The sequence below is a fragment of the Pinus tabuliformis genome, chromosome 6 (genome assembly GCF_031772625.1).
Source record: "Pinus tabuliformis cultivar Carrire ecotype Pingquan chromosome 6, CPIR1, whole genome shotgun sequence".
In the NCBI taxonomy this organism is placed as follows: Eukaryota; Viridiplantae; Streptophyta; class Pinopsida; order Pinales; family Pinaceae; genus Pinus; species Pinus tabuliformis.
In genome coordinates this window covers 1,862,304,814-1,862,329,356 of record NC_142292.1, presented here as the reverse complement: position 1 = coordinate 1,862,329,356, position 24,543 = coordinate 1,862,304,814, and the positions used below count along the sequence as shown (strand labels likewise).

General features: G+C 37.0%; 2 protein-coding genes and 1 long non-coding RNA gene across 3 annotated transcripts; 2 read left to right on the top strand and 1 right to left on the bottom strand.

The window, feature by feature from the left end:
• Positions 1-491: 491 nt before the first annotated feature.
• LOC149266523 (uncharacterized) lies at positions 492-12,607 on the bottom strand. Its single transcript, XR_016252959.1, has 3 exons — positions 12,045-12,607; positions 1,086-1,234; positions 492-957 (listed from the first exon to the last, which is right to left on the bottom strand). It is a non-coding gene; the product is annotated as an uncharacterized LOC149266523 (long non-coding RNA).
• Positions 12,608-16,164: 3,557 nt separating this feature from the next.
• On the top strand, positions 16,165-17,276 carry LOC149266522 (antimicrobial ginkbilobin-2-like protein). The gene is made up of 2 exons (XM_089408526.1): positions 16,165-17,001; positions 17,130-17,276. The coding sequence occupies exons 1-2, from the start codon at positions 16,165-16,167 to the stop codon at positions 17,274-17,276; spliced, it is 984 nt and encodes a 327-aa protein (XP_089264652.1).
• Positions 17,277-18,241: 965 nt separating this feature from the next.
• On the top strand, positions 18,242-19,094 carry LOC149266521 (putative anthocyanidin reductase). Its single transcript, XM_089396747.1, has 3 exons — positions 18,242-18,429; positions 18,522-18,688; positions 18,780-19,094. The coding sequence occupies exons 1-3, from the start codon at positions 18,297-18,299 to the stop codon at positions 19,038-19,040; spliced, it is 561 nt and encodes a 186-aa protein (XP_089252873.1). The 5' UTR covers positions 18,242-18,296; the 3' UTR covers positions 19,041-19,094.
• Positions 19,095-24,543: the final 5,449 nt, after the last annotated feature.

Sequence of the window (24,543 nt, the reverse complement as noted above, 5' to 3'; positions counted from 1 at the left end):
AATCTCGAGTCATATAACAACGCCCAATCTCCTTTCTGAAAGTTTTTCTTTTTTATCAACCTATCGTGCCATCTAGCTCTCTGCTGCTGGATTATGGCAGTGCGTTGTAAAGAAAGAAGATGTATCTCATCTAGTTCATTAAGTTGTTGTAAACATTGTTTTTGTGCTTTTGTGAGACCCAATCCTACTTCTTTGGCAGTTCTGAGAGACTTTGTCTCAAATTCAATCGGAAAAATGGGTTCCTTACTGAAAACGAGCTAATAAGGTGAATAGACAGTGGTATTTTTCCAGGTTGTCCGATAAACCCATAAGGCTTCTGGAGGCTTGGCAACCCAATATCGATGATTTGTAGATACTATTTTTGTTAAAATCTCCTTTAAGAATTTATTAGTACTTTCCACCTGCCCATTTGCTTGCGGATGGTGAGGAGAAGTGACTATGTGTTTAATATGATAATTTTGCAGCATGGATGAAACTTTATGAGCAGTGAACTATGATCCCCTATCTATTACAAGCTCCCAAGGAAGCCCATATTAAACAAACAGTTTGAACATAAAATTGATGACCGCTTCTTCTGTGGCCCTTGGGAGTGCTACTGCTTCAACCCATTTAGTCACATAATATGTACAAACTAGAATATATGTTTTATGATTTGAAGGTGGATTAAAAGGGCCTACAAAATCCGTCTCCCATCTTTCAAATGGTTCCAATACAATCTATGGTTGAAGAGGTATTTCCTCTGACTGAATGGGATGGCCCATCCTTTGGCATTTGTCGCAACTCTGGACATATTTATTTGCACATTTAAATATTGTGGGCCAAAAATACCCCACCTGTAGTACCTTATGTTGAGTTCTTCGATCAACACAATGACCTCCACAGGGCTCATCATGACAGGCCCTGAGGATATCATAAATTTGTCTTCTCTGATGTATCTTTGAATTTGAAGATCGGCCCCTGTATGAAAAAGGTAACCATCCATCAATGAAAAGTGTGCACTACGCTAAATGATAAGCTTCTTTTCCCAGGATGACAGTTGTGATGATAATTTTATAGCTACCAGATAATTCAGAACATCGGCATACCAAGGTATCCTGATTATTACGACAAACAAATGTTCATCTTGGAATTGGTCCTCAACTGGCGAAGAATCGATTGCACCTGGAACTCTTGACAAGAAATATGCAACAAGGTTCTCCTTTTCTGAGCGATCCTTTATGGTAATTTCAAACTCCTGCAACAACAATAAACAACGAGTTATTCTACCATTGGTAACAAGTTTGTTAGTTAAATAACGAATGGAAGAATGATTAACATATATTAAAAATCTAGGTATCTTGTTATATAATGGCGGAATTTATTTATGGCATAAACAACGATTACAAATTATTTTTCTGTCAGAGTGCAACTAAACTCAGTCGGCACAAGGTTTTTGTTGATGTAATAAATTGCATAAGGCTTTTTATCCTCTTCTTGTCCAAGGTCTACCCCTATCATTGTATCTTATGCATCTGAGGATATATGGAATGGTAGATTCCAGTTTGGTCCTCGCAACACAGGAGTTGTTGAGACCAACCTTTTTAGATCTGTAAAAGAAATGTCACATTTATCAGTCCACTCGAAATCCACATGTATAGTCAGCACATACAAAGGTGTTGCTAGTTTTGAAAAATTTGCTATAAAACGATGATAATAACCAGCATAACCGAGGAAACTACATAACTCTGCCTGTGTTTGAGGAGTAGGAAGTTCTAGAATTACCTCAATCTTAGCTAGATCTACCTGAATACATGTAGCAGAAATAAAATGTCCTAGAACTATGCCCTCTGTCATCATCATATGACATTTTTCATGACTAAGGCATAGTCTGGTGGTTATACATCATGCAAGAACCTTTTCAAGATCATCCAAAGCTTGATCAAAATCATTACCATTGGGGGTAAAATCATCCACATATAGTTGAAGTTCCTCATCATTCAAATAAGAAAAAATGCTGAGAATTTCCCTTTGAAAAATGGTTGGTGCATTGAAAAACCCAAATGGTAAGACCCTATATGAAAATGTTCCCCAAGGGAAAGTGAATGTGGTTTTATTTTGGTCTTCAGGGGAAATTTGTATTTGATTATATCTAATGAACCCATCCAAGAAAAAAAATATTTCTTTCCAGAAAGAGTCTCAAGGACTTGGTCCACAAAAGGAAGAGGAAAATAATCCATTTGCGTAGCTTTATTTAGCTCTCTATAGTTGACACAAATTCTCCATTTTCCATTCTTTTTAGGGACTACTACTAGTGGTGAAACCCACTGGATATCAGAAATGGGATATATGAAATTAACATCAAGAAGTTTTTGAAGTTCTCATTTTACTATGTCACTGAGGTGTGAATTTAGTCTTCTTTGAGGTTAGCGATTGGCTCGGGCATCTTTCTCAATATAAATATGACGTGTACAAAGTTTTGGATTGATGCCCTTCATATTAGAATATTCCTCAGCAAAATCATGTTTATATTTTTGAAGAATTTGTATCAGCCTTTCACGTTGAAGGTTATAAACATTAGCGTTAATATTAAAGATCTTGTCAGGCTCAATTTAGATGGGAATATTATTATGAACTGCAGTCGTGGGTATATGTTCAGTGTTCAATTCCTCTAGCGGATCTCCTTGGGCTTCATTGTCAAGAACAAATTTCAACATTTGATAAGTTGGGTTCCTGATAGTGGAAGGTTGATTAATAAATCCATTAATTATATCATCCTCGGTCTACCTTTTAAATATAAGGGCTCTATTGACAGTAGGAGGAGAGCGTAAATTTCCTTCCCAATGTTTAGGCAGGGAACGACTAAAATCATCAATCAACATGTTGGGTCTAGCGAGAGGGTATAAGATAAGATTCTTGATAGCTGGTCCTTTAGCAATGGTCATACTTCCAGTTCGACACCTTATGTATGTGTTTGCAGTGGAAAGCCATGGTCTTCCTAATATCAAGGGATGTCCTTGTAGTTTGTTTCTAAGATTGAGGACCAGAAAATATACTGGGTATTCTCAGGAATCTACGGAAACAATGACATCATCTAAAGTCCCCTTCACTTTTACTACTGATCTGTCAACCAACTCCAACACCATTGGAGTCAATTCAAATCTGGTTATTCTAAGGACTCCACAAGTTTCTAGTGTTATAATATTTATGGTCGCTCTCAAGTCCACCAAAGTATTTGGGAAATTATATCCTTGAATCTGGATATCTATAAGGTTTTCAGGGTCATCATATTTAATGGGTACTTGTTTTCCCAGGATGAGATCAGAGAGTTTCCCTAAAACATGGACTGTAGGAGAGTCTTTGGCTTCCTACCAGGCTTCTTGACACATAATTATTTAATGGCTTTAGCATAAATGGGTATTTCTCTAATAGCCTGTAGGAGAGGAATTTTGATATATAAATTTTTTAATTCCCCTAAGAGATTGAAGTCAAGGTATGCAGGTGATTTAACTACGTTTAATCTCTCAAGGAATGGAGGAGAAATATTCGTGTTACACTGTATTTTATCACACGACTTGCACTTCCCTATGACATACCCCGAAGTGCCTGAAACATGACCATCATGCAATGTACTCATTCATATATGTAGTTCAGATCCTTCCTAAGACATTGATTGGAAAATGCCTTGAGCTTCCCCTGAAGGAAATAGCTCTAAAACCCTAATTTGAGAATCATCGCCCTTATGAGACTAAAAACAATGATGGTCACCTGTTGCACTATACTTGACCCATGATGGCATCACTCTGTTCACTTGTATACCCGTGATGATCCCAAAAATTCAATTTTCCCAAAGAGGATGAGAAGCTTCGTGATCTAGAAGCTTCCAGAGCGGCAAGCTGGAGGTTGTTCGGCATAGATGAGGTCGAATTCTCCCAACTTGGCCTCTTGGTCTTATCCCTATGAGCTACCTCCTTGAGATAAGGGCCTACTCCTATCTTTGGAGAGATCCTAACTCCCTTTCCCAGCCTATATATTCATCCTCTCCCATTCCCAAATGGTTGGTCTATGCCTATTTTCACCCTTATGCTAAGATTGTGCCTATATGCTACTCATTTGGCTTGGAGGAGTGCTTGGAGAGCTTAGCTTGGACTTGGATATTCATTCAAGGAGAGCCTATCAACATCAAGGCTTGGTTGTATGCTTCCCTTTATTTTCTATTAATATACAATTGCTGGTTCATTTTCCCTAAATGTGTACGCTGGTGTATCATTTAGCTTAATATTCCTTGATGAGTTAGGTAGGTTACTTTTGAATATGCTACTTGTATTTGCATGCCTTGTTGTGTCTTGATCTCTTGTGCAGGTGTATCAATGTTGTGAACAGTAGGAACAAGCCCATAACGCAAGTGATCCAAGGTTTTCAACAAAGGAGATGGATATAGCATCAGAACGAGGTAGGCCATCTTCTTCGTCTTTCTTTTCAATTGTAACTTAGGAAAGTGTCCAGTAGATTGTCACTTCAGTTGCTAGACCCACTTATTGGGCTAGAGGGATCATCTTTGTCCGCAGACAGGATTTACCTAGAAAAAAAATGGCGACTTCATTGGGGAAGCTATGGTCCTTTCCATTCAATCCTTCATCCTGCTTTCGTGTAGAGTTTGACCAACTGTCTGTTTTCAGGATTGTTTGTTTGTTTGTAACTATTTTCACTTTCTGGTGATTGCTTGAAGGTTCTTGTTTTTTGTTGATCTTGAATATTTTTTGGTTTTATCTCATCTTTTTCGACCATCTCTTTTTTCTCTCTAACAGTCGCAATGGCATCGCAGATTTTTTAATCACAGTCGCGATTATCGATGTTTTTCCCAGACAGGTGCGATGATCCCAGAAGTTAAAGAAAATTAGGTTTTCTATTCTTGATTTCAGTTTTTTTCCTTCTATGGAACCTTCAAATGGAACAAAAAAAGGGGAGGGGCTTCTCAAGTTGCTTCCAAACTTGATAGATTTATTATTTCAGAGGACCTCCTTCTCACAGGACCCGCCATAACAGCTTCCATTCTGCCCTTTGGAGGACCGGATCACTGGCCTGTACAGCTAGAAGCCACCTTTTTGGGCACATCGAGAAATAGACCTTTTAGGTTTGAAAATGCCTGGCTCTCACACCCTAAATTCACTAGTAACATTGATGAATGGTGGAGAGAGGAGTTGAACATTCAGGGCACAAAAATGTTCATGCTCCAGCAGAAACTTAAACATATCAAATCCAGACTTAAAGCTTGGAACAAAAAGGAATTTGGCAATATCTTCAAAGCCAAAAGAGAAACTGAGCAGAAGCTCCAGGAGATCAATCAGATCAACATCACAGATGGCTTCTCCGAAGAGTGGAAAAAACTAACTAACGCTTTGCAGGAAGAATGGGAGGTTTGATGCTTACAAGAGGAAATCTTCTGGTGGTAGAAATTAAGGATACAATGGATTAGAGAGGGATAAAGAAATACAAAGTTCTTTCATAAATCCACTATGGCTCATAGGGCACACAATAGAATCACGAAGATCAAAGATTCTCAAGGTATTGAGCTTGTCTCTCACAATGATATGGAATCGGTTCTTGTACAACACTTCTTCAATATTGCAAAGGAGCCACTGGAGGACAGATCCAGGTTCATTGACCATTTCACTCAGTATATCCCTTAGCTGGTTACCAGAGAGGACAACCACAATCTTAACATGCCAGTATCGGAAGAGGAGGTTAGTGAAGTGATTAATGAAATGAAAAATGGTAAAGCACTAGGCCCGGATGGATTCAATGTAGACTTCTTCAAACCCTACTAGGAAACAGTCAAACAGGATATCCTCGAGGTAGTGGAAGAATCAAGAAAATCCAAAAAAGTACTTAAGGCTCTTAATGCTTCCTTCATAGCTCTTATCCCAAAGCAGGAAAATGCGATGACGCCGGATGGTTTTCAACCCATATCCTTATGTAATGTGGTGTATAAAATCATTTCCAAGGTGATAGCCAATAGACTCAAGCCCCTTCTCCCTTCTCTCATCTCAGAGGAGCAAACAAGCTATGTGGAAGGAAGACAAATCCTCAAAAATATCATCCAAGCTCATGAGGTGGTACACTCTCTCAAAAGCAACAAACAAGATGGTATGATCATTCAGTTGGACCTAGCAAAAGCCTATGACAAACTAAGCTGGTCTTACATAAGAGCAATTCTTAAAGCCTATGGCTTTGACCAAAATTGGATAAGATCGGTTATGGCACTAGTTACCACGACCAATTTTTTCATACTGCTTAATGGAGCTCCATCAAGAATCTTCACACCCTCCAAAGGACTCAGACAAGGAATCCTCTCTCACTGTTCCTCTTCGTCCTCATGATGGAAGGGCTAGGTAGAGCGATCAAAATGGCAAATGTTGAAGGACGAATCTAGGGCATCAAACTCACCTCAGATGGAGCGGCAAATACTCATCAACAATTTGTGGATGACACAATGTTGCAGGGCATACCCACAGTCAGGGAAGCCAGAGCAATCAAAAACATCTTAAATGACTTTGCTAGGGCAGCAGGCACAGAGGTAAGCCTCAACAAGTCCAAAGTCTTTTTCTTTAACACTAATATTGCTATTCAGAGAAACATTACCAGAATTCTTGGATTTCAAAGGGAACAACTTCCTTCCAAATATCTTGGCATTCCTCTGACTGACAATTCTCTAAGCAAGAAAGTGTGGGAGCCAATATTAAATAAACTTTAGGACAAGGTCAGAAAATGGACATGCAAGTCACTAAATTTGGCAGGGCGCCTTGTGCTCACACAGGCGGTCTTGCAGGCCATTCCCATTTTCATGTTTTCAGCTCTTCCTTCTCCTCAAGGCATTAAGCACAAGATAAGAAGTATACAGAGGGACTTTTTGTGGGGTAGAGGGGAAGAGAAAAAGAAGTGGGCTTTAGTAGCCTAGGACAAGCTCTGCAAGCCTAAAAGCCATGGCGGTTTGGGGCTTCATGTTCCTGAGACTCTCAACAAAGTTTCGGGAGCTAAGCTTTGGTGGAGATGGATCAAGGAGTCGACTGCCCCCTGGGCTAAGCTTTGGAAACAAAAGTATGCCAAGTATTGGCAGGAGAAGGATCACATTAGAATGTCAGGGAAAATCAGGGGCTCACATATTTGGAACCTTGCCTGGGAAAATAAAAGTATTGTTCAACAACACTGTTTCTAGGAAATCCGAGTAGGGGACCTTGCTCGATTTTGGGAGGACAACTGGCAACAGGAACCCAACCTTTATAGGGATGAATTAGTAGATCTCAAAAGTGACATAGATAGCAAAGGTCTGTTTTTGGTAAAATATTTCTGGGACCAGGGAAGGAATAATGGAAAATGGAGGAATTGGAAGGTTCTAAGATACAGTGATGAGAGTCCTCTGAAGGCCAAGGTAGATGCTCTCGCCCAGGATCTAGAGCATAGAAGGATTCTGGTTTCCTCCTTACCTGATTAAGATGGGGAAAGAACGCTGAAGGTAACTTTAACCTCAAAGAGGCTAAACAGGAAGTTATAGGATTTAACTTTGTGAATCTTGATCAAGTCTGGAAGAAACTATGGCAAAGTCCCCACTGGATGAAAATAAAGTTATTCATCTGGCTAGTGCATCAAAGGAAGATCTTAACTTGGGAGAATCTCCTAAAGAAAGGCTTTATTGACCCTTCCAAATGTTACCTCTGCGGCTTACATGAGGAGACAATTGAACACCTTCTCAACCTCTGTCCTTTCACTTCCAAGGTGTGGGACTGGGTGGCCTCAATCTTTAGACAAACTGATAGGGATAGTCTCAGCATATCTAACACTTTGAAGAACTGGAGGAAGAATTTCTCAGGGAATGAGATCATTAATAAAGAATGGATTCTACTTCCAGGGTTTGTCATTTGGAATGTTTGGAGAGAGGGCAACAGTAGGATCTTCAAAAACAAAACAAGCAAGCCCCAACACATAATTGATCAAGTTTTAAGGCAGCTCAAAGACACAGTAAGAAGCTTGTTGAGAACTCTTCCTAAGGATCCTTCTCTGCCCCGAGAGGAAAGTATTATACTTCACTTGGGTCTCCAGTCCATCAGTCCTCTGGGAATAATAAAGGGAGCGATCCTAATAAATACAGGTGTTAACATTTGGGAGCCCCCTCCTTATGGTTTCTTAAAGGTTAATATTGATGGAGCATCTAAGGGCAACCCAAGATCAGCTGGCTTTGGGGGTGCCATAAGAGATGATCAGGGGCAAATAAAGAAAATCTTCCATGGCCACTTGGGAAAGGCCACTAATAACATGGCTGAGCTCATGGCATTAGAGCAATGCTTAGAAATCCTGGTGGATTCAAATTCACACAATGTTATAATTGAAGCAGATTCGGAATTAATTATTAGAGCGGCCAAGAAAATATGCAATGGAACCTCTCCAGATAAAGTGTCGAAGCATTGGAAGCTTTTGCAGGTTTTTCACCCACCTGCAAATGCTTAAAACTGCCAGATTTGTTCATGTGAAAAAGGAAAGCTAACATGTTAGCGGATCGGTTGGCGAACGAAGGAGTCACCAATAGGGACAGGGACTCTAAGTATGCTTGGGAGTCGTTACCTACTAGCAAATTGTGGGAGGACTGTCTCTATCAGGCAACCCAAGATATGGAACTATGGACTAACAGGATGGATCGAATGGATTCAGGAGACAGGCGGGAGGAGGGAGAACCCTAAACCATCTGACCCTTTTGGTTTGGCTGTTTTCCAAAGCTCGGAGTTCTTTTGATTGAATGCTGAAAGGATTGACTCGGATAGTACCACAGGTTTGGTCGTCCTTTTTCATTTTGCTTAGTTGGGGTTTGACAGAGATTTTGGGTGGATTGGAATGGCTCAAAAACTGTCCACTGGACTAGACTGATGGACATCACTTGGCAATAGAGCGTGTATGCTTTTCCGCGAAACAACCGACTCAAAACCACAAGTGGTATATTAGGCCTGGTCCGAATGGTTTCTGGTTTTTTGAGGTTGGCCCCTGAATCCACTCTTCGTGCGATACATTGCGGCGAGAGGTGAGAGAAAACTGCCCTCATTGGGCAGTTAACTCTCATGCTTCTTGTCCTCCCAATATTCACGAAGGTCATTGGATCTAAGTCGGGTGATCAACGGTGGCGATTTGTTTGTGTTAGTTGGTTGAGAGTTTCGGACCTGAAAAATTTTAGGGTACTATGCTTATAATTTGCGTCGAGTATGTTTGAAAGTTTTAAGTGTGGTTTGTGGTGGAACTTCTTGTGGACCCTCAGCGGGTCTTTTGTGGCCTTTTTGTGGCCCCCGATTCGGTGGACTCGTCTTCCAAGGAGTTCAAGGTTCATTTGGTGCACGTCAGCACTACCAGATGGTTTTTTGCCCTAATTGTTTGGCGGTTTCTCCTCGGTTTTTCCTGTTTAGGCTTCTCATGGTTTTGGGTGAGTGGTTCGATTTCTGCCTACCCTGCTGACTAATGAACTCTCACAAAGTGGGTGCGGCTTTATGTAAATTATGTATTATTGGCTAGCTTAATAGAAGGTCCTACTCTTACTTGATCAAATAAGGCCCCAACTCTATAAATGCTATTTTGATTCCCTATCAAATAATAACTTATTTTTTTCTGTTATTAAAGCTCCTTTAACTTGATCACCTCCTCATAACAAAACAAACTAAAGAAAATAGTTTTCTATAATGATTTAATATCATCTTCTACTTCCACCATCAACTCATCTCTATTTTTATGTATTTCACCCAACCACACTAATAAGGTTGCAATTCATTGGCAAACAAATTGACATTACCCTACATGAATTCCAAGTAGCTTTCGCCAACCTGTATAAATCCTCTTCTGCAAGCCATCCTAGATTAAATTTAAATGGACATGGACGTTTGTGTTTCCTAAGTTCCAACTAAAGAATGGTTATATAAGCCACCATCCTTCACTTAAGATTTATATATCTCCACAATTTGCAGAAAGTGTTTAAACATTAAAAATCAATCAAATGGTTTTGAAACACTATCCATATTTCTCCTAGGCTTCCTTAAGAGTGTGTGGGTCCACATCTACCAATTTGTTTGTTTCTAAATGATGTAAGTCGAAATATTTCAACTTATCTACCCTAGCTTTCTCTGCCCAAACCTCATTCATATTCAATGTGAAGATGCCCTTCAATTATCAACTTCCCTACTTTGACCTCTTGTAATGTAAAAAATGTCTCTAAAAGCATCTACTTTTCCTTAGATGAAATCATGCACACTCATTATAGTAAGAGGTCCATCAAGTTTTTTTTCCTGATTTTAGGGACATGTTTGAACAAACAATTGATGAAGACGTGGTTTAGCGAGGTGAAAGATTTGCTTAGATATTTAAAAGTGGTTTGAATTCAGGTAAAATAATTTCAAGAAATTTTGTAGTAGGAGTGTTTGAATCATATTTTTAATGGTAGAAATAGATTCAACACCATCAAAAACCTTTGGAGCACCCAAAATCTTAAAGTTTGACAACTCTAACCTGGATTTACAAAAATCCTGCCAGATTTTATCAAAATATTACTAAAATTTCCATGATTTTCAGAGCCAAAAAAGAATTTTGATTAGACTAATGCATTGATGAATCAGTGAATTCCAATCATTGGCTAATTCATCCATAATTGTTTTGATATGATGTGACAGTGGTTAAATTTGACGGGTAACGATTTTAGTTTTAAACAACACTTCAAATGACGTTTAATATTTATTTTTACCTTATGTAATATTTTTTCCATAAAAACATAATAAATGAAAATTCATCATTTTTTATTTTTTTGATTTATTTTTATATATAATAAAAAAATAAATAATATATATATATATATATATATATATATATATATATATATATATATATATAGATTTCACCAATTAAAAATATATTAAAAAATAATCTTGTATGAACATTATAATAAATTATAATAATAAGCATTCAAAACTTAAAAAAATAAAATAGAAATGTTTGCATAGAAAAAAGTAGAATACTTTGAATTCGAAGTTGGGTTAGACAATTGACCTGAAAATAAGTTACATGAAAAGTGCAGTGAAAAATAGCTTCGCCTCATTAAGCATTGAAAAGGTAAAGGAGGCTAGATTCTGATACAAAAGTTGCAACAAGCTATTGTACAAAGCATAAATAAGCATGAAGTTAATGAATTTACAAAAGTCCATTTTTTGCTAAGTCTGAGCAAGCTACTATCTTTTACGATAAGTATCAAAGCACAAGAAATCATGGACACATATTACATGATTAGTTTACAAATGTAACAAAACAGAGATAGTAGAGATCGTGAAATAGAAACAGTGTCATCAAAGAAGCAGACACTTATAATACCTTTTGCACACTCACAAATCAGTACAAAAGAAGTGGCACTTACCTCTTTCTTGTAAATCAAATTCATATAAAAATGACCAATAAACAATTTTTTGAATAAGGGATATAAGATTAACACTAAAAGTGTCTAAATTGTTTGGGTGCAAAACTAAAAAGATATGTTTTTTCATGGATGAAATTAAATTCTATTAGATCGTTCCATTATCTAATTCTATTAGAGCGTTGCATTACTTTTCATCAATATATAAATCACCAAAGATAAAACACAAAAGAATAAGTCTAGACACCTCAATAGAGGTTATCAATTAGTACAGTTGTTGTGCACCCAAAGCAATTTCAATGGGATTATAATAAAATAATAAAAGAAAAATAAAATTATATTGGGAGAACCTATGACCCTTAGAACAACCTGCACATAGCACACAAAACCGGAAATGCTTCAAAATGACAAACCTAACATCAAGATTTGGTAACAAAAGCACCCTAAGCAATCAAGATTTGGTAACCAAGGCACCCTGAGCTATTAGAACTAAGAGAGGACCTATTACAAAATTAGTGCCAAGACTAAACATCTCGAAGAACAACTCACAACAGGCAATGAGCAACAATAAAATAACCATTCGATTTTACCCAGAATATGCCCAAAAATCACATATGAGGTCCAAAGAGAAGTAAGACTTAACTTGATTGAAACTTGTGATGGCACTGTGGTAGAGCAGAAGGTATGCACTACTATCGAGGGGGATGCAACTACTTCCAAAGCACATCCAAGACCTCTCAATGTCAAAAACACTAATGTTATACAAGTCCGTAGATGATTTCTCGATTGATTTGTTTCTAAAAAATAGAAGTTTAGCAATTGGTCGGGAGTTCGAACCGCGTTAAAGATAAAAAGAGTTGAAAACATTACTGTGCACCATATTGCAGAGAAAGCAGTGTGAGATACAACCATATTCTGCTCTTGTGGCTTTGATAATCCTCGTGGTTTTGTTTTCTGCGTGCCCTGGATTTGACCGCCATTGCTGGACCTTCACATTTCGGGAAAACGGAGAAGTACAGAGTCAAGAGTCTTAGCAGCGACTAATGATTGTCTTTGTCAATCATTACAGTCCTGATTTGGGTATCTATGTGATCTTCTGTACATGGGCATTCGTTGCTTCCCAATGCAATATGAATGCAGGTCGATAATGGTTCTGTGGACCATATGTAAATAAATATATCGATAATGGTTCTGTGGTTCCGTTGCTTCCCTCACTACCCTTTTTACCAAGTGCATGCCAACTTGCTGTAAATAAATATATAGATAATTTGAAACTTCAAGTTGTCTGATATGTCCGTCATTTTCACACTCTTTTAAACTAGCATTTGCACCACATGTTGCAAAGGAAACGCCGTAAGGCAATGATATAAAAAACAACAGCATAGAAGAAAGAAGTCAAAATTTTATGCAAATGACATAAGAAACAACAAAATAGAAGAAAGAAGTCAAATTTTTATGCAATTTTGTTTCTTTACCGATGTTTATTTTTTATCATCAACAAATGGCTAGATCATCTATTTATATTACCAAGAACCTTCGCGTTTGAGGGCGTTGCCACAATGCCACAAAGCTCATTCTGATGATCACCGGGAAGGGAATTGTTGTGAGAGATGCAAATTGTTTCCATTGTTTCTCGAATGGACTTTGTTCTTGCACTGATTATTGTAATGCTAATTGCAAATCGTCTCATAAAAAATAGTGTGACTGCAAGCATAAGCAATTAGTTGCCTTTTGTGACAAGCATATGTTCGATAGAGAAAAATGGAAAAATGCAAAAGCAGAGGGGATTAGTAAAATATTTGATGTCTAATCTAGGGTGCATACATAGCATCGGTGTAATCTAGGGTGCATACATAGCAAAAACATACCTGGATAGTTAGTGACATTTTCATAAGACAGATTGAATTTCTACTTGATTCATTTCTTCATATCGGCCATAATTTTACAAAAAATGTCGAATAGGGGTTACATTGAGTATAGTATTGCTAGAAATTTGCATAATGCAGTGTTGTTGGGTGGTATGCCAATGGTGACACGTCATATGATCATATTTCATTGATATAGATGGTATTTCGAGCATAATTATTTAAGGTTACGTGTAGAAGATTTCAAGAGAAGATATGCATGGCAGGTTCTAACTGCCCTAACATAATTCACCCAAAAGATACAAAATTTATCTGACAAACTGAATTATCTTGGACAATGTGATTGTTACATGAGAAGGCGTGCATTGGGCTTAAGATTGTAAAATATCTCATAACCTTTTCCAATATACTATAAATCAAGGCCAAGGAACACTAATGTAGGGAATGATAAACATGCGTAGAAGCTAGGACATTCATAACATAGTAAGAAGAGCATTCCCTATGGGGTCCTCTAGGTCAAACCCATTTCTAATTACATGGCCATGCACCTCGTTTCCTTGCTGCGGAGCTTCTAGGCCAGCACACGCACCAAGTACACTGGAAAAGGTAACATGATCCGCCTCTATAGCTGTCCATTGCATCCAGCCATAAAGCCTTAATGCCTCCTGACAATACCCATTTTTAGTATATCCAACAATCATAGTATTCCATGACACCACATCCCGTTCAAGCATTTTGTCAAACACTGTCCATGCATCCGCTACATATCAATATTGACTTGTTCGACTTACTCAGAACTAGTCACTGAAGCTGATCATATAGTGCAAGAACTCCAGCCCTTACTACTCTTAACATAATATTAGTTGTTACTCCTCTGAAGAGGGCATGGATGCCCTCTTGGCACACAATCTGTTGAAAAGCATGGACGGTGTTGCTATAACTTGTTTCTAGAAAAACAGCTTGACAGAAAATTTTATGTGAGATCCATCATAGTTGCTAGAAGTAACATCACAAGCTCAGAACATGAGCAAGAATGTAGATTTTATGTCATATTTCTTACTTGTATAATGTCTTCAGCATGTCGTGTATAAGACAAAGAAAGAAAGTCAATGTTGTTGCGAACTCCCCAAGATGCAATAACCTTCAAAGTACAAACAACAGAAATAAATCAAATTACAAACCTTGTCATAATCAAATCACATGATGCACAATAAACTTTAGCACAAAAATAGACTAGTGCCCTGCAATTTGTAAGGTTACATATATTTCATGAGATCAAAGCTTGAACTATCTAATATTTGAAGAGCGAGGGTTACCACAATTAGCAAATGAACAAATTAATTTATTTGACACTTTGATTTCATGTTAGTTACAGACTACATGCTTTCAATTTATAAGGTTTATCCTAAGGTCCTTGATGGATGCCAATACTGTCTTCTGACATTGCTTGATGAACATTTGACAAAGGATGAGAACAATGATGTAATTGAAATTCAAAGATTATGAATAAATAAGGAAGACCTTTATATAAGGGAAATTAACTCAATATGTTCATTTTAAAGATATGCTATCACCAATATTAATATTCATTAGGTTAGGGACAAATAGAAAATTAGCATTAGGTTTCTAACATCCAAATGGTCTCACCATTGTTTGAATTAAGCACTCCTAGTGATAAAAAGAGTGAAAATATGTTAAAAATTGGATTCTATAAGCTTCTAGAGGGCATTATGTTGTCAAAGATTGCCCGAGGTGAGAATTAATCAAGTGTCGGATACCCAAAAAATCAGCCATTGGATTTAGTAAACTACAAGTAAATCCTGTTCAAGGTGTAAGATCGAATTTACCATAATGAGCATAGACAAACTAACTAGTGGACAGGTAGTCAAACAAACTATGTGCTTCTAAAGGCATTATGTCGTCAAATATTGCAGATGCCCCAAGGTGAGAATTAAACAGGTGGATGATACTAGAATTTGAATGTGTAACATCAAAGTTCCATATGGCTAGTTTATAAAGAGAAAATTAGTAAGAAAGGAGCAGGGTAATCTTATATAATTTCATTGGCTTCACATTTGAACATTATGTTGTTCTGAACCATGATACCCTAAACTCATATATTAATTCAATGGATTTCATTAAACAATGCCCTATCCTTGAAGCAAAGTAATAGAAATAAACATGCCACTGAAAAATTTGAAGGAATGGTGGAAAATTAGCAAGAAAGGAGCAGGGCCATCTTATATAATTTCATTGGCTTCACATTTGAACATTATGTTGTTCTGAACCATGATACCCTAAATTCATATATTAATTCAATGGATTTCATTAGGGATATTCTCTGAAACAATGCCCTATCCTTGAAGCAAAGTAATAGAAGAGTACTGCCATTTCTGTGGAAACTGTATATGTTCTGAATCTTATTTCTTGATAAGTTAATGTCAGATATATGATCTGTTCGCTATTTATTTCTGTGAATGCTGTCACAGTTTGCTTCTGATATTTTTTCCAGTTGATAGACAACTTTCAAGACTTTTGCTGACTGCAAAACACAATTTCATGAACAACACACAACCAAACAAAGCAAAGCAAACTGTGTGAATGGCAAATAATGCCAAAGGGAAAAGAATAATCTCTGAAATCAGTGAGAATCTATGCCCATGCAACCTACAAGATTTGTACGTGCTTAATATTGGCATAAATTCTACACCAATTGGGCTTCACATAGACCATTTTTCTCAACGCATATTTAGGTAACTCTTACATTTCCGAAATCTTCATTGATGACTCTTCCCTGGCCAGTATTCATTAATATCTGACTTGAAAACCTAGAAAAAACAGTGAATTTTGACCCATCAACTGCAACAAAAAACTACTGGTTCGAACTTCTTGTTCAATATGTATATGTTGTTAAACTTGGCTAATTCTAGCAAACAGGCAGCTATTCTATTTCATTTCATCGGTTTACTATTCATCACCAATTTTCCTTCTGTTACATCACAGATTAGCTCACACGCCTGCGGTAATGCCTCTACTTATGCCAATGGAAGTACTTTTTCGAGCGATTTGAATAGGTTAATGGGTGATCTAATGAAGAACGCACCTCAAACAAGGTTCAACACTTCTTTCTATGGCAAAAGTCCTAACAGAATATATGGCCTCCTCCAGTGTCAAGGTAACATATCTAGCCAAGACTGTTCAATCTGTTCACAAGAAGCAAACGATAGTGTTATACAACTTTGTGGAAAAGACGTCGGCGCTCGAGTATGGTTAGAAAGCTGCTTCCTGCGATACGAGAACTTTAGCCTTTTTTCAAAGCTAGACACCAATGGGACTTATCTGGTTATGGTAATTGAAATTAGTACAAGTAATCTATACAATTTCAAGACCACTACTTCAAATCTGCTTTTCAACGTGTCTGATGAGGCCTGCAATTCTGCAAATAAGGGATTCACTCAAGGCTCAGCTACATGTTCTGCCAATGGTACCGTTTACAGTTTAGTTCAATGTTGGAGAGATTTATCCAGAAAGGACTGCAGATCTTGCTTTCAACTACCAACGAATAACCTCCACCGATGTCGTTCTCTGAATGGAGGAGCCCAGGCACTATCGGGAAGCTGCAGGGTTCGATATGAAATATACCCTTCTTTTAACACTAGTACTGCTGGGAATAGTGCTAGTCCACTTTCATTCTCTAACTCCTCCCGGCCAAACCCTTCTGCCCATATGACTCAGGTGACTCAGGCGAATGGAGCTTCACACACCACGTCAAGTAATCCCTCATGGCCACATCTAATTTTATGATTTCCTTGCTTTTGGGGATTATAGAAATTGATTGTAACTTCAATGTCTGTAAATAACAGTACAATGCATTACATGATTTGCTCTACAGAAAATTCTCTGGGGATTGTGGCAGGCGTCTTAGTAGCGTTAATGGTCTGTTTGTTTGCCCTGAGGAACAGACTGAAATCTTTCTTTTCACGGAACCCAGTAACATGTCAGCAGAATGAAGGTAGAATCAGCGGAATTTATCTCAGATTTTAAGAATAATTGACCTTATTCTTGTTTATCTTATTCTGAACTTATCTTGATGGCAGATTTTAAGAATAATTTTCAAAATATTCTAAATCTACCATCTAGAAATAAAATTGAATCTATAACCAGGCATCTCTTTAACACAACCCATTCATATTTATGTTATCTAATGAAATTAGATTCTTATTTGCCTCTTCTTTTTCTATGTAGAAAAACATGTTGTTGATCCAGAATCGACACTAATCCAACATGAGCAAATTATTTTCACCTTAGAAGCACTCACAGAAGCAACAGATAATTTTCATGAAAACATGAAGCTTGGAGAGGGAGGCTTTGGCCCTGTATACAAGGTATTTACCTACCCACTATTGTTTGCAAGTTTAACGCTATCACTTTACATCATCTTCCAGATAGAGGAACAGGAACAGGGATTTTTCCATGGTTTGTAGATGATTTCTCGATTGATTTGTTTCTAAAAAATAGAAGTTTAGCAATTGGTCGGGAGTTCGTGGTTTTGTTTTCTGCGTGCCCTGGATTTGACCGCCATTGCTGGACCTTCACATTTCAGGAAAACGGAGAAGTACAGAGTCAAGAGTCTTAGCAGCGACTAATGATTGTCTTTGTCAATCATTACAGTCCTGATTTGGGTATCTATGTGATCTTCTATACATGGGCATTCGTTGCTTCCCAATGCAATATGAATGCAGGTCGATAATGGTTCTGTGGACCATATGTAAATAAATATATCGATAATGGTTCTGTGGTTCTGTTGCTTCCCTCACTACCCTTTCTACCAAGTGCATGCCAACTTGCTGTAAATAAATATATAGATAATTTGAAACTTCAAGTTGTCTGATATGCCCGTCATTTTCACACTCTTTTAAATAATTAGCAAGTGAATAATGATGTCTTTATTTTAAAGCCTGCCTGCCGACATCAATAACCATTCTATTCTTAACATGCCCCAAATCGTGTTGTGGTCAGTGAAGTGAAAAATGGAGATCACTGACGAGGACAGACGAACCTGCAGAGTTTGTGTTACAGGAGGAGGAGGGTACATCGGCTCCTGGCTCGTGAGAGATCTTCTGCACAAGGGGTACTACGTTCACGCCACGTTTAGAGATCCAGGTTTGGTGTCGTTATATTTTGTTTATATTGACTGGTTGCCCAACACCAGCCAGTTGGCTTCACTGGAAATCTCTCTGTGACTGATTCTGCAGCTAACGAAAACAAAACTCGCCATATTCTGTCGCTGCCGGGAGCCACGGAGAGGCTTACGCTTTTCAAAGCTGACATTAATGAACAGGGCAGCTTCGATTCTGCCGTTCATGGCTGTGACTTCGTGGTTCACATGGCCACTCCCACGGATTACACCAAAGATCCAGAGGTAAAGAGGTAAATAATTATTTAGGGTTCCCATTCAACTTTGTGAGTATGGGGTTTTAACTTCTGTTTTTTTTCCCTTTTTTGCGCTTCAGACTGGTGTTATCCAAGCCGCGGTGAATGGGAGTCTGGATATTCTGAGCGCTTGCACAAAGGCAAAATCCGTTAGGCGTGTAATTTACACCTCGTCCATAACCGCAACATCTCCGCTGAAAGACAAGGGCGAATACAGGGACTTCGTTGATGAATCTTGCTGGACCAATGTTGATCTCATGAGGCGTGAAAAACCCCATTTCTGGGTAAATGTTCCTTTTCGAAGAGCAATTAGTAGTGGCGTGCTTTTTTTCTTAAATTAGGTTCAGTTAATGGATAGAATAAATAGAGTGGGTGCTATTAATAAATAATGAATAAGATGGTTTAATTTAGGTTAAAATGTTTTGTTTTGTTTTTCACAAGGAAAAAAACGCTATCTTTTTATTAATTAAAAAAAAATACATATTTCATGAATAGATCTGTTACATATATACCTGAGATTTCCCTATATTCATTTTTTTAATTGTTCTTATGCCATTCATGATACATGACTTATAACAAAAGCATTGACTAGTAGCAAAACATTAAGACATTGTTTATTCAAATTATCAATTTTTTTTTCTTTCAAATATTTTTAATAGCATAGATCCATTTTAAGTATAGATTTAACATGAGTAGAGAGGGATCAATTTCTTCACCTACAAATTTCAGAGTGTAAAATACATTGTGTTATTTTTCATGGTTTAAATTGTATTTGTGAATGCTAAATAAAATATATATGACCAAATAAACATACAATGTGGTACTTTTCATGGTTTAAATTGTATTTGTGAATGCTAAGTAGAGTATATATATATGACTAAATAAACTTTTGACCATAAAAACTTAATTTTTTATAAATTTAAATAAACATTTTGCTCAAAAGTTTTGGGTTCTCAACACGCTAGCTACTGGTGCACTGGGAATCTCTGATAAAAAGAGCTTCCATAAAGAGAAGGCCCATCTCCTTAATGTTTTTGTTAATAATGGTTATAGTAGGCACCTTGGTCAGAAAGCTTTCCTTAAAGCCAACAAGAATTCATTGGTCAAGAAAGACCCTAAAGATCGAGTCTCAGGGGTTCATCTCCCTTTCATCCAGGGGACCACTGATAAGATTGCAAGAATTCTTAGGAAGCATAATGTTCCCTCAACCTTTAGACCCCTTAACACCATTCGTAGCTCCCTTAGATCGGTAAAAGACCCAGTTGACCCCAAGGACCCATTAACACCATCCGTAGCTCCCTTAGATCGGTAAAAGACCTAGTTGACCCCAAGGACATGAAAGATGTCTATGTTATTATATGTTCCTGTGGGACCCCTATGTTGGTGACACTGGTTGTTCTATTAATCAGAGGATTAATGAGCATTCAGCCGACATAAAACATGGGAGGACCCGGTCTTTTGCTTTGGTAGAACACACAGAGAAGACTAAGCATCATGTATGTATTGAGGAGACCCGTGTTATTGCCAAGGTTGCGCAATTTCACCATTGGAAATTTAGGAAAGCCATAGAAATTGAAAAAAGGCCGAGCAATCTCAATAGAGATCACAGCAGGAAAATTAACAGTTGTTGGATCTTGACCCTTTCTTCCTACCCCCTCGGCCCTGCCCCCCTCGTCCTCTGGATTGTTTTTCCAGTCTTCCCTTTCTTCTCTTTGGTTTTTCATTCTGTAATTCATGTATTAATTTTTAGGCCTTAATTATTGTATAAATGAATCCTTTATTCATAAAACATACATAATAAGGTTATAAGGTTTTATACCAATTAATCTGCTTACTCTAGTAAAATTAATAAAATTATAAATTGAATTAACTAACTAATTGAAAATAGGTATTATTTTCCATTATATTCTAAATAGATAAAAATAAATAAAATTATAAATTGTATTAACTAACTAATTGAAAATAGATATAAATTTTCCCATCAACTTTTATTTATATTCTAAATAGAAATTTCTTCATTTCTAATTTAATTTAATTAAATTATGAATTAAGTCATAAAAATCATCTAACTAACTAGCTTATGTAGTTATTACTCATTTATTGTTAAACACGCATGGGAGCAAGAACAATATGAAAGATAAATCATGTGAGTACAATTTTTATTAACAAGAGATATACATTTATAGTACATTATGTGACCGTTGGGTTTCACACATAGAAAATTTAGGGGCGAATGTTCTCTTTTGGCGAAATTAAGGGGTTTTAAATTTTTAGTGGGCGAATATTTTGTATCATAGTACATTTTTACAAATCACCTCAAATAACCCACCTTATTTTGAGGGAGAGGGTAAAAAAGGTAAATTTAGCCCTTGAAATTAGGAGTTACAACCTTCCATTTGCCCATTTTCAAGAATAGGTTTTATTTAAGTGAATCCATTCGCCCATTTTCAAGAATAGGTTTTATTTAAGTGAATTCTATGGGCCAAAGGCCCAAATACCATATTTATAAAAGAGGTATGGTAAATTAATAAACATATAAATAAATGAGAGGTATGGTAAATAAATAAAACATTTTTTATATTTACTCCATAAGTCACCTTATATACATGCAAAGGTGTAAACAAATAAAAATATAAGTAAAGTGGAGGTATGGTAAATAAATAAAATGTCTTTTTATACTTACTCAAAAGGTATGGTAAATAAATAAAAATATAAATAAACTAGACGCATGGTAAATAAATAAAACCTCTTTTTATATTTAGTCCATAACCCTCGTTTTATTTATGAAGGCTCAAAAAAGAGGTTTTATTTAAGTGAATCCTATGGGAAAAATACCATATTTGTAAAAGAGGTATGGTAAATTAATAAAGATATAAATAAACGAGAGGTATGGTAAACAAATAAAACATTTTTTTATATTTACTCCATAAGTCACCTTATATTTACGAACACTCAAAAAATGCGCTATATTTAGGTGAAACCTATGGGCAAAATACTATGGGACAAATACCATGGACTAGATTGTTATTAATACCATGCAAAAAAACATTATTAACCTAATATTAGTATTAATAAAAATAAAAATGGCACATGGTATTGACCCATGGTATTCACCAAAATGGCACATGGTATTGACCCATGGTATTCACCTAGAATGTAGCCTATTTAAATGGGGGAATTAAACCAACATACATCCATCTTTACTCTGGATCTACTAACCCCTGAGAGGTATCAAATATCGTGATATGCAAACTAGCATAGAGTGAAAAAATATTTGATCCGATCAACAGTAAAAATGGATTTGATCCGATCAAGAGTAAAAATGGATGCTGTAATTTAATGTATGTTAAACATTTTAGCTTGGTTAAAATAAAAAATAAAATAAAAATAAGCTATTAATTTTATTATTTTTTATAAATTACTAATAGTGATTTTTAAGCTCCATGTTTATGATAACCCATGGTATTGACCCATGGTAATACCATGGTATTCATGTGAGCATAGACTATTTAAAGGGGAAATTCCATCATCTTAGATCCATCTTAATTCTGGGTCTACCAAGTGCTCAGAGGGATAAATAGATTTCATCCCCCTAAGAGTGGTAGATGTGGAGTTAAGATGGATATAGATTGATTTTTATGATAATGAAGTTATTAAATAGACTTAGGAAATTATATTGTAAAAACATTTTTAGGTGAATGGTTAAAGCATAGACATTGGACAAGTATATTTGTATACTTCTGTTTTAAACTGAAACAAATCCAAGGCTAAAAGGAATGGATTGATTGCACTAGTCATCCTTCTATAACTTTCCAACATATGCTGGAGTAAACAGATTGTAATTTGGGTAATTTCTCTAATTGCAAATAGGAACATACTTGTGTATTGGCAGGGTGGTTACGAAGTCCCTAGAAGTGATGAATTTGAATTTTTCTTGGTTTTATATATAGTATTAGTTTTTTCTCATGCTTTCTGTGAATGGCACGGGTGAATTTTATCCTACACCCACTAGGTTATCGGTAATTTTGATTTCAAAAGATATTTTAAAGAAATGCAATGATTTCATTTGTGTATTCAATAAACACAAGATTTTATAATTGAGTAAAATATTCGCCATGCCTAGTGAGAGATTCGCCAAAAAATTATATATATATATATATATATATATATATATATATATATATATATATCATATTATTGATAAAATCGTCTTCCATTTTTCCTATATACCATGGAGATTCGCCCATTTATTATACATGTAAATTTAGGGGGGCTCTTAAAATTTTCCCTGGTTTCACATCCCAAAGTCTCTTGGACTCCTTTTGTCCATTCGGCTTCCACACTAACCCATTGAGGATTAGGTGTCCAACATTCCCCCCTTAATCTGAAGGGTTATGTATGAGTCTAAGAAGAGAGCTGTAATACAAAATGTGCAAAAATGCATGGCAGCACAAGGCTGAATATGCTCTCTGAAATGTTGGTATAAATGGTGGTGGTTTAAGGATGACCACCAACACTGGAACGCTTAGTGCAGTTCCCGGAACTCTTCCAAAACTGGCAAGAAGCTGAAGTCTTCTGCTAGAGGAAGTGTTCCTATTGTTTTGAAGAGGGAAACCTTCAACCAATAAAGGGAGGTCTCACCCCGCATAAAAGGGAGAACTTCAACCTGAAAAGGGAAGTCTCAACCTGTGATGGTTTAAGGATGACCAACAACTCTGGAATGCTTAATGCAATTCCTGGAACTCTTCCAAAACTGGCAAGAAACTGGAGTCTTCTATTAGAGGAAGTGTTCTCAATTTTGTTCCTGGAATTCTTCCGAAACTGGCAGGAAGCTGAAGTCTTTTGCTAGAGGAAGTGTCCCAGATTGCCAACTGAAGGCACGTTCACGGGCATCTTTGTCTCTGGCTACAACTCTGAAACTAGTGTGGCAGGTTGTGGCTCAGGTTCGCTTAATGTGGCTTTGAAGCTTGTAGATGACCATCATTTCCCCCCCCCCCCCCCCCCCCTGTCAGATACAAGGTGAGATGATGGAGAAAACTCAATTGCAAGACTGTTCAATACTCTGGAACAAGTTCTGACATGTGTTTGGAATATTTTCTTGGCTGTTGATGCCTATTACCAAGAAGCGATCCATCCAAGATGAATCTTTGTTCTTGCAGGACGTTTGTTTCTGAAGCATCTGTGTGAAGAATGGCTGGTTTTATGACAGTGCTTACATGGATGAAGATCAAAACAGTGATCTTTCAAATGGCCAACTCGGTCATAGTGTTGGCATTTCACAATGTGCTTTTGTTGTTGTTGTTGTTGCTATGGAAGAAGGGCAGAGTCTAGAATAGCTGAAGCTGAACCGTCATGAGGAGCAGCTGAACTGTCATGAATGAATCCAGCACTCTGAAACTGAATGGGCTTGGCATAGTCTGGAATATGAAAGGACAAGTCCTTGTCATATCCAAGACCAGTTCTGTGCTTGTTGTGGACAAGCTGTTCCCAAGGTCTGATGATGGGCTTGGGAAGTGCAGACTGAGTTTCTGCATCTGCATGGACAATTGCTGCTTTATTTGAATGAACTGTAACATTATTGACTTGCTGCTGATGGGTGGTTGTCTCAATGTTCTGAACAAAAACAAGTTCAGAATGATGTCTATTTTGATGTAGCTCTTCTTGCTGTAGCTGTGATTCAAGCTGCAAAAAATCGATCTTTTCCTGTGCATTTTGTAGACATGTCTGAATTTCTGAGAGAGATCCTTTGCTGATTTGTAATGTGTCATCAACAGTGGATTGTATAAGAGTTTTCATGAACTCTAATACTTCACTGATTCTGGCCATTTATGCCTTAAAAACTGA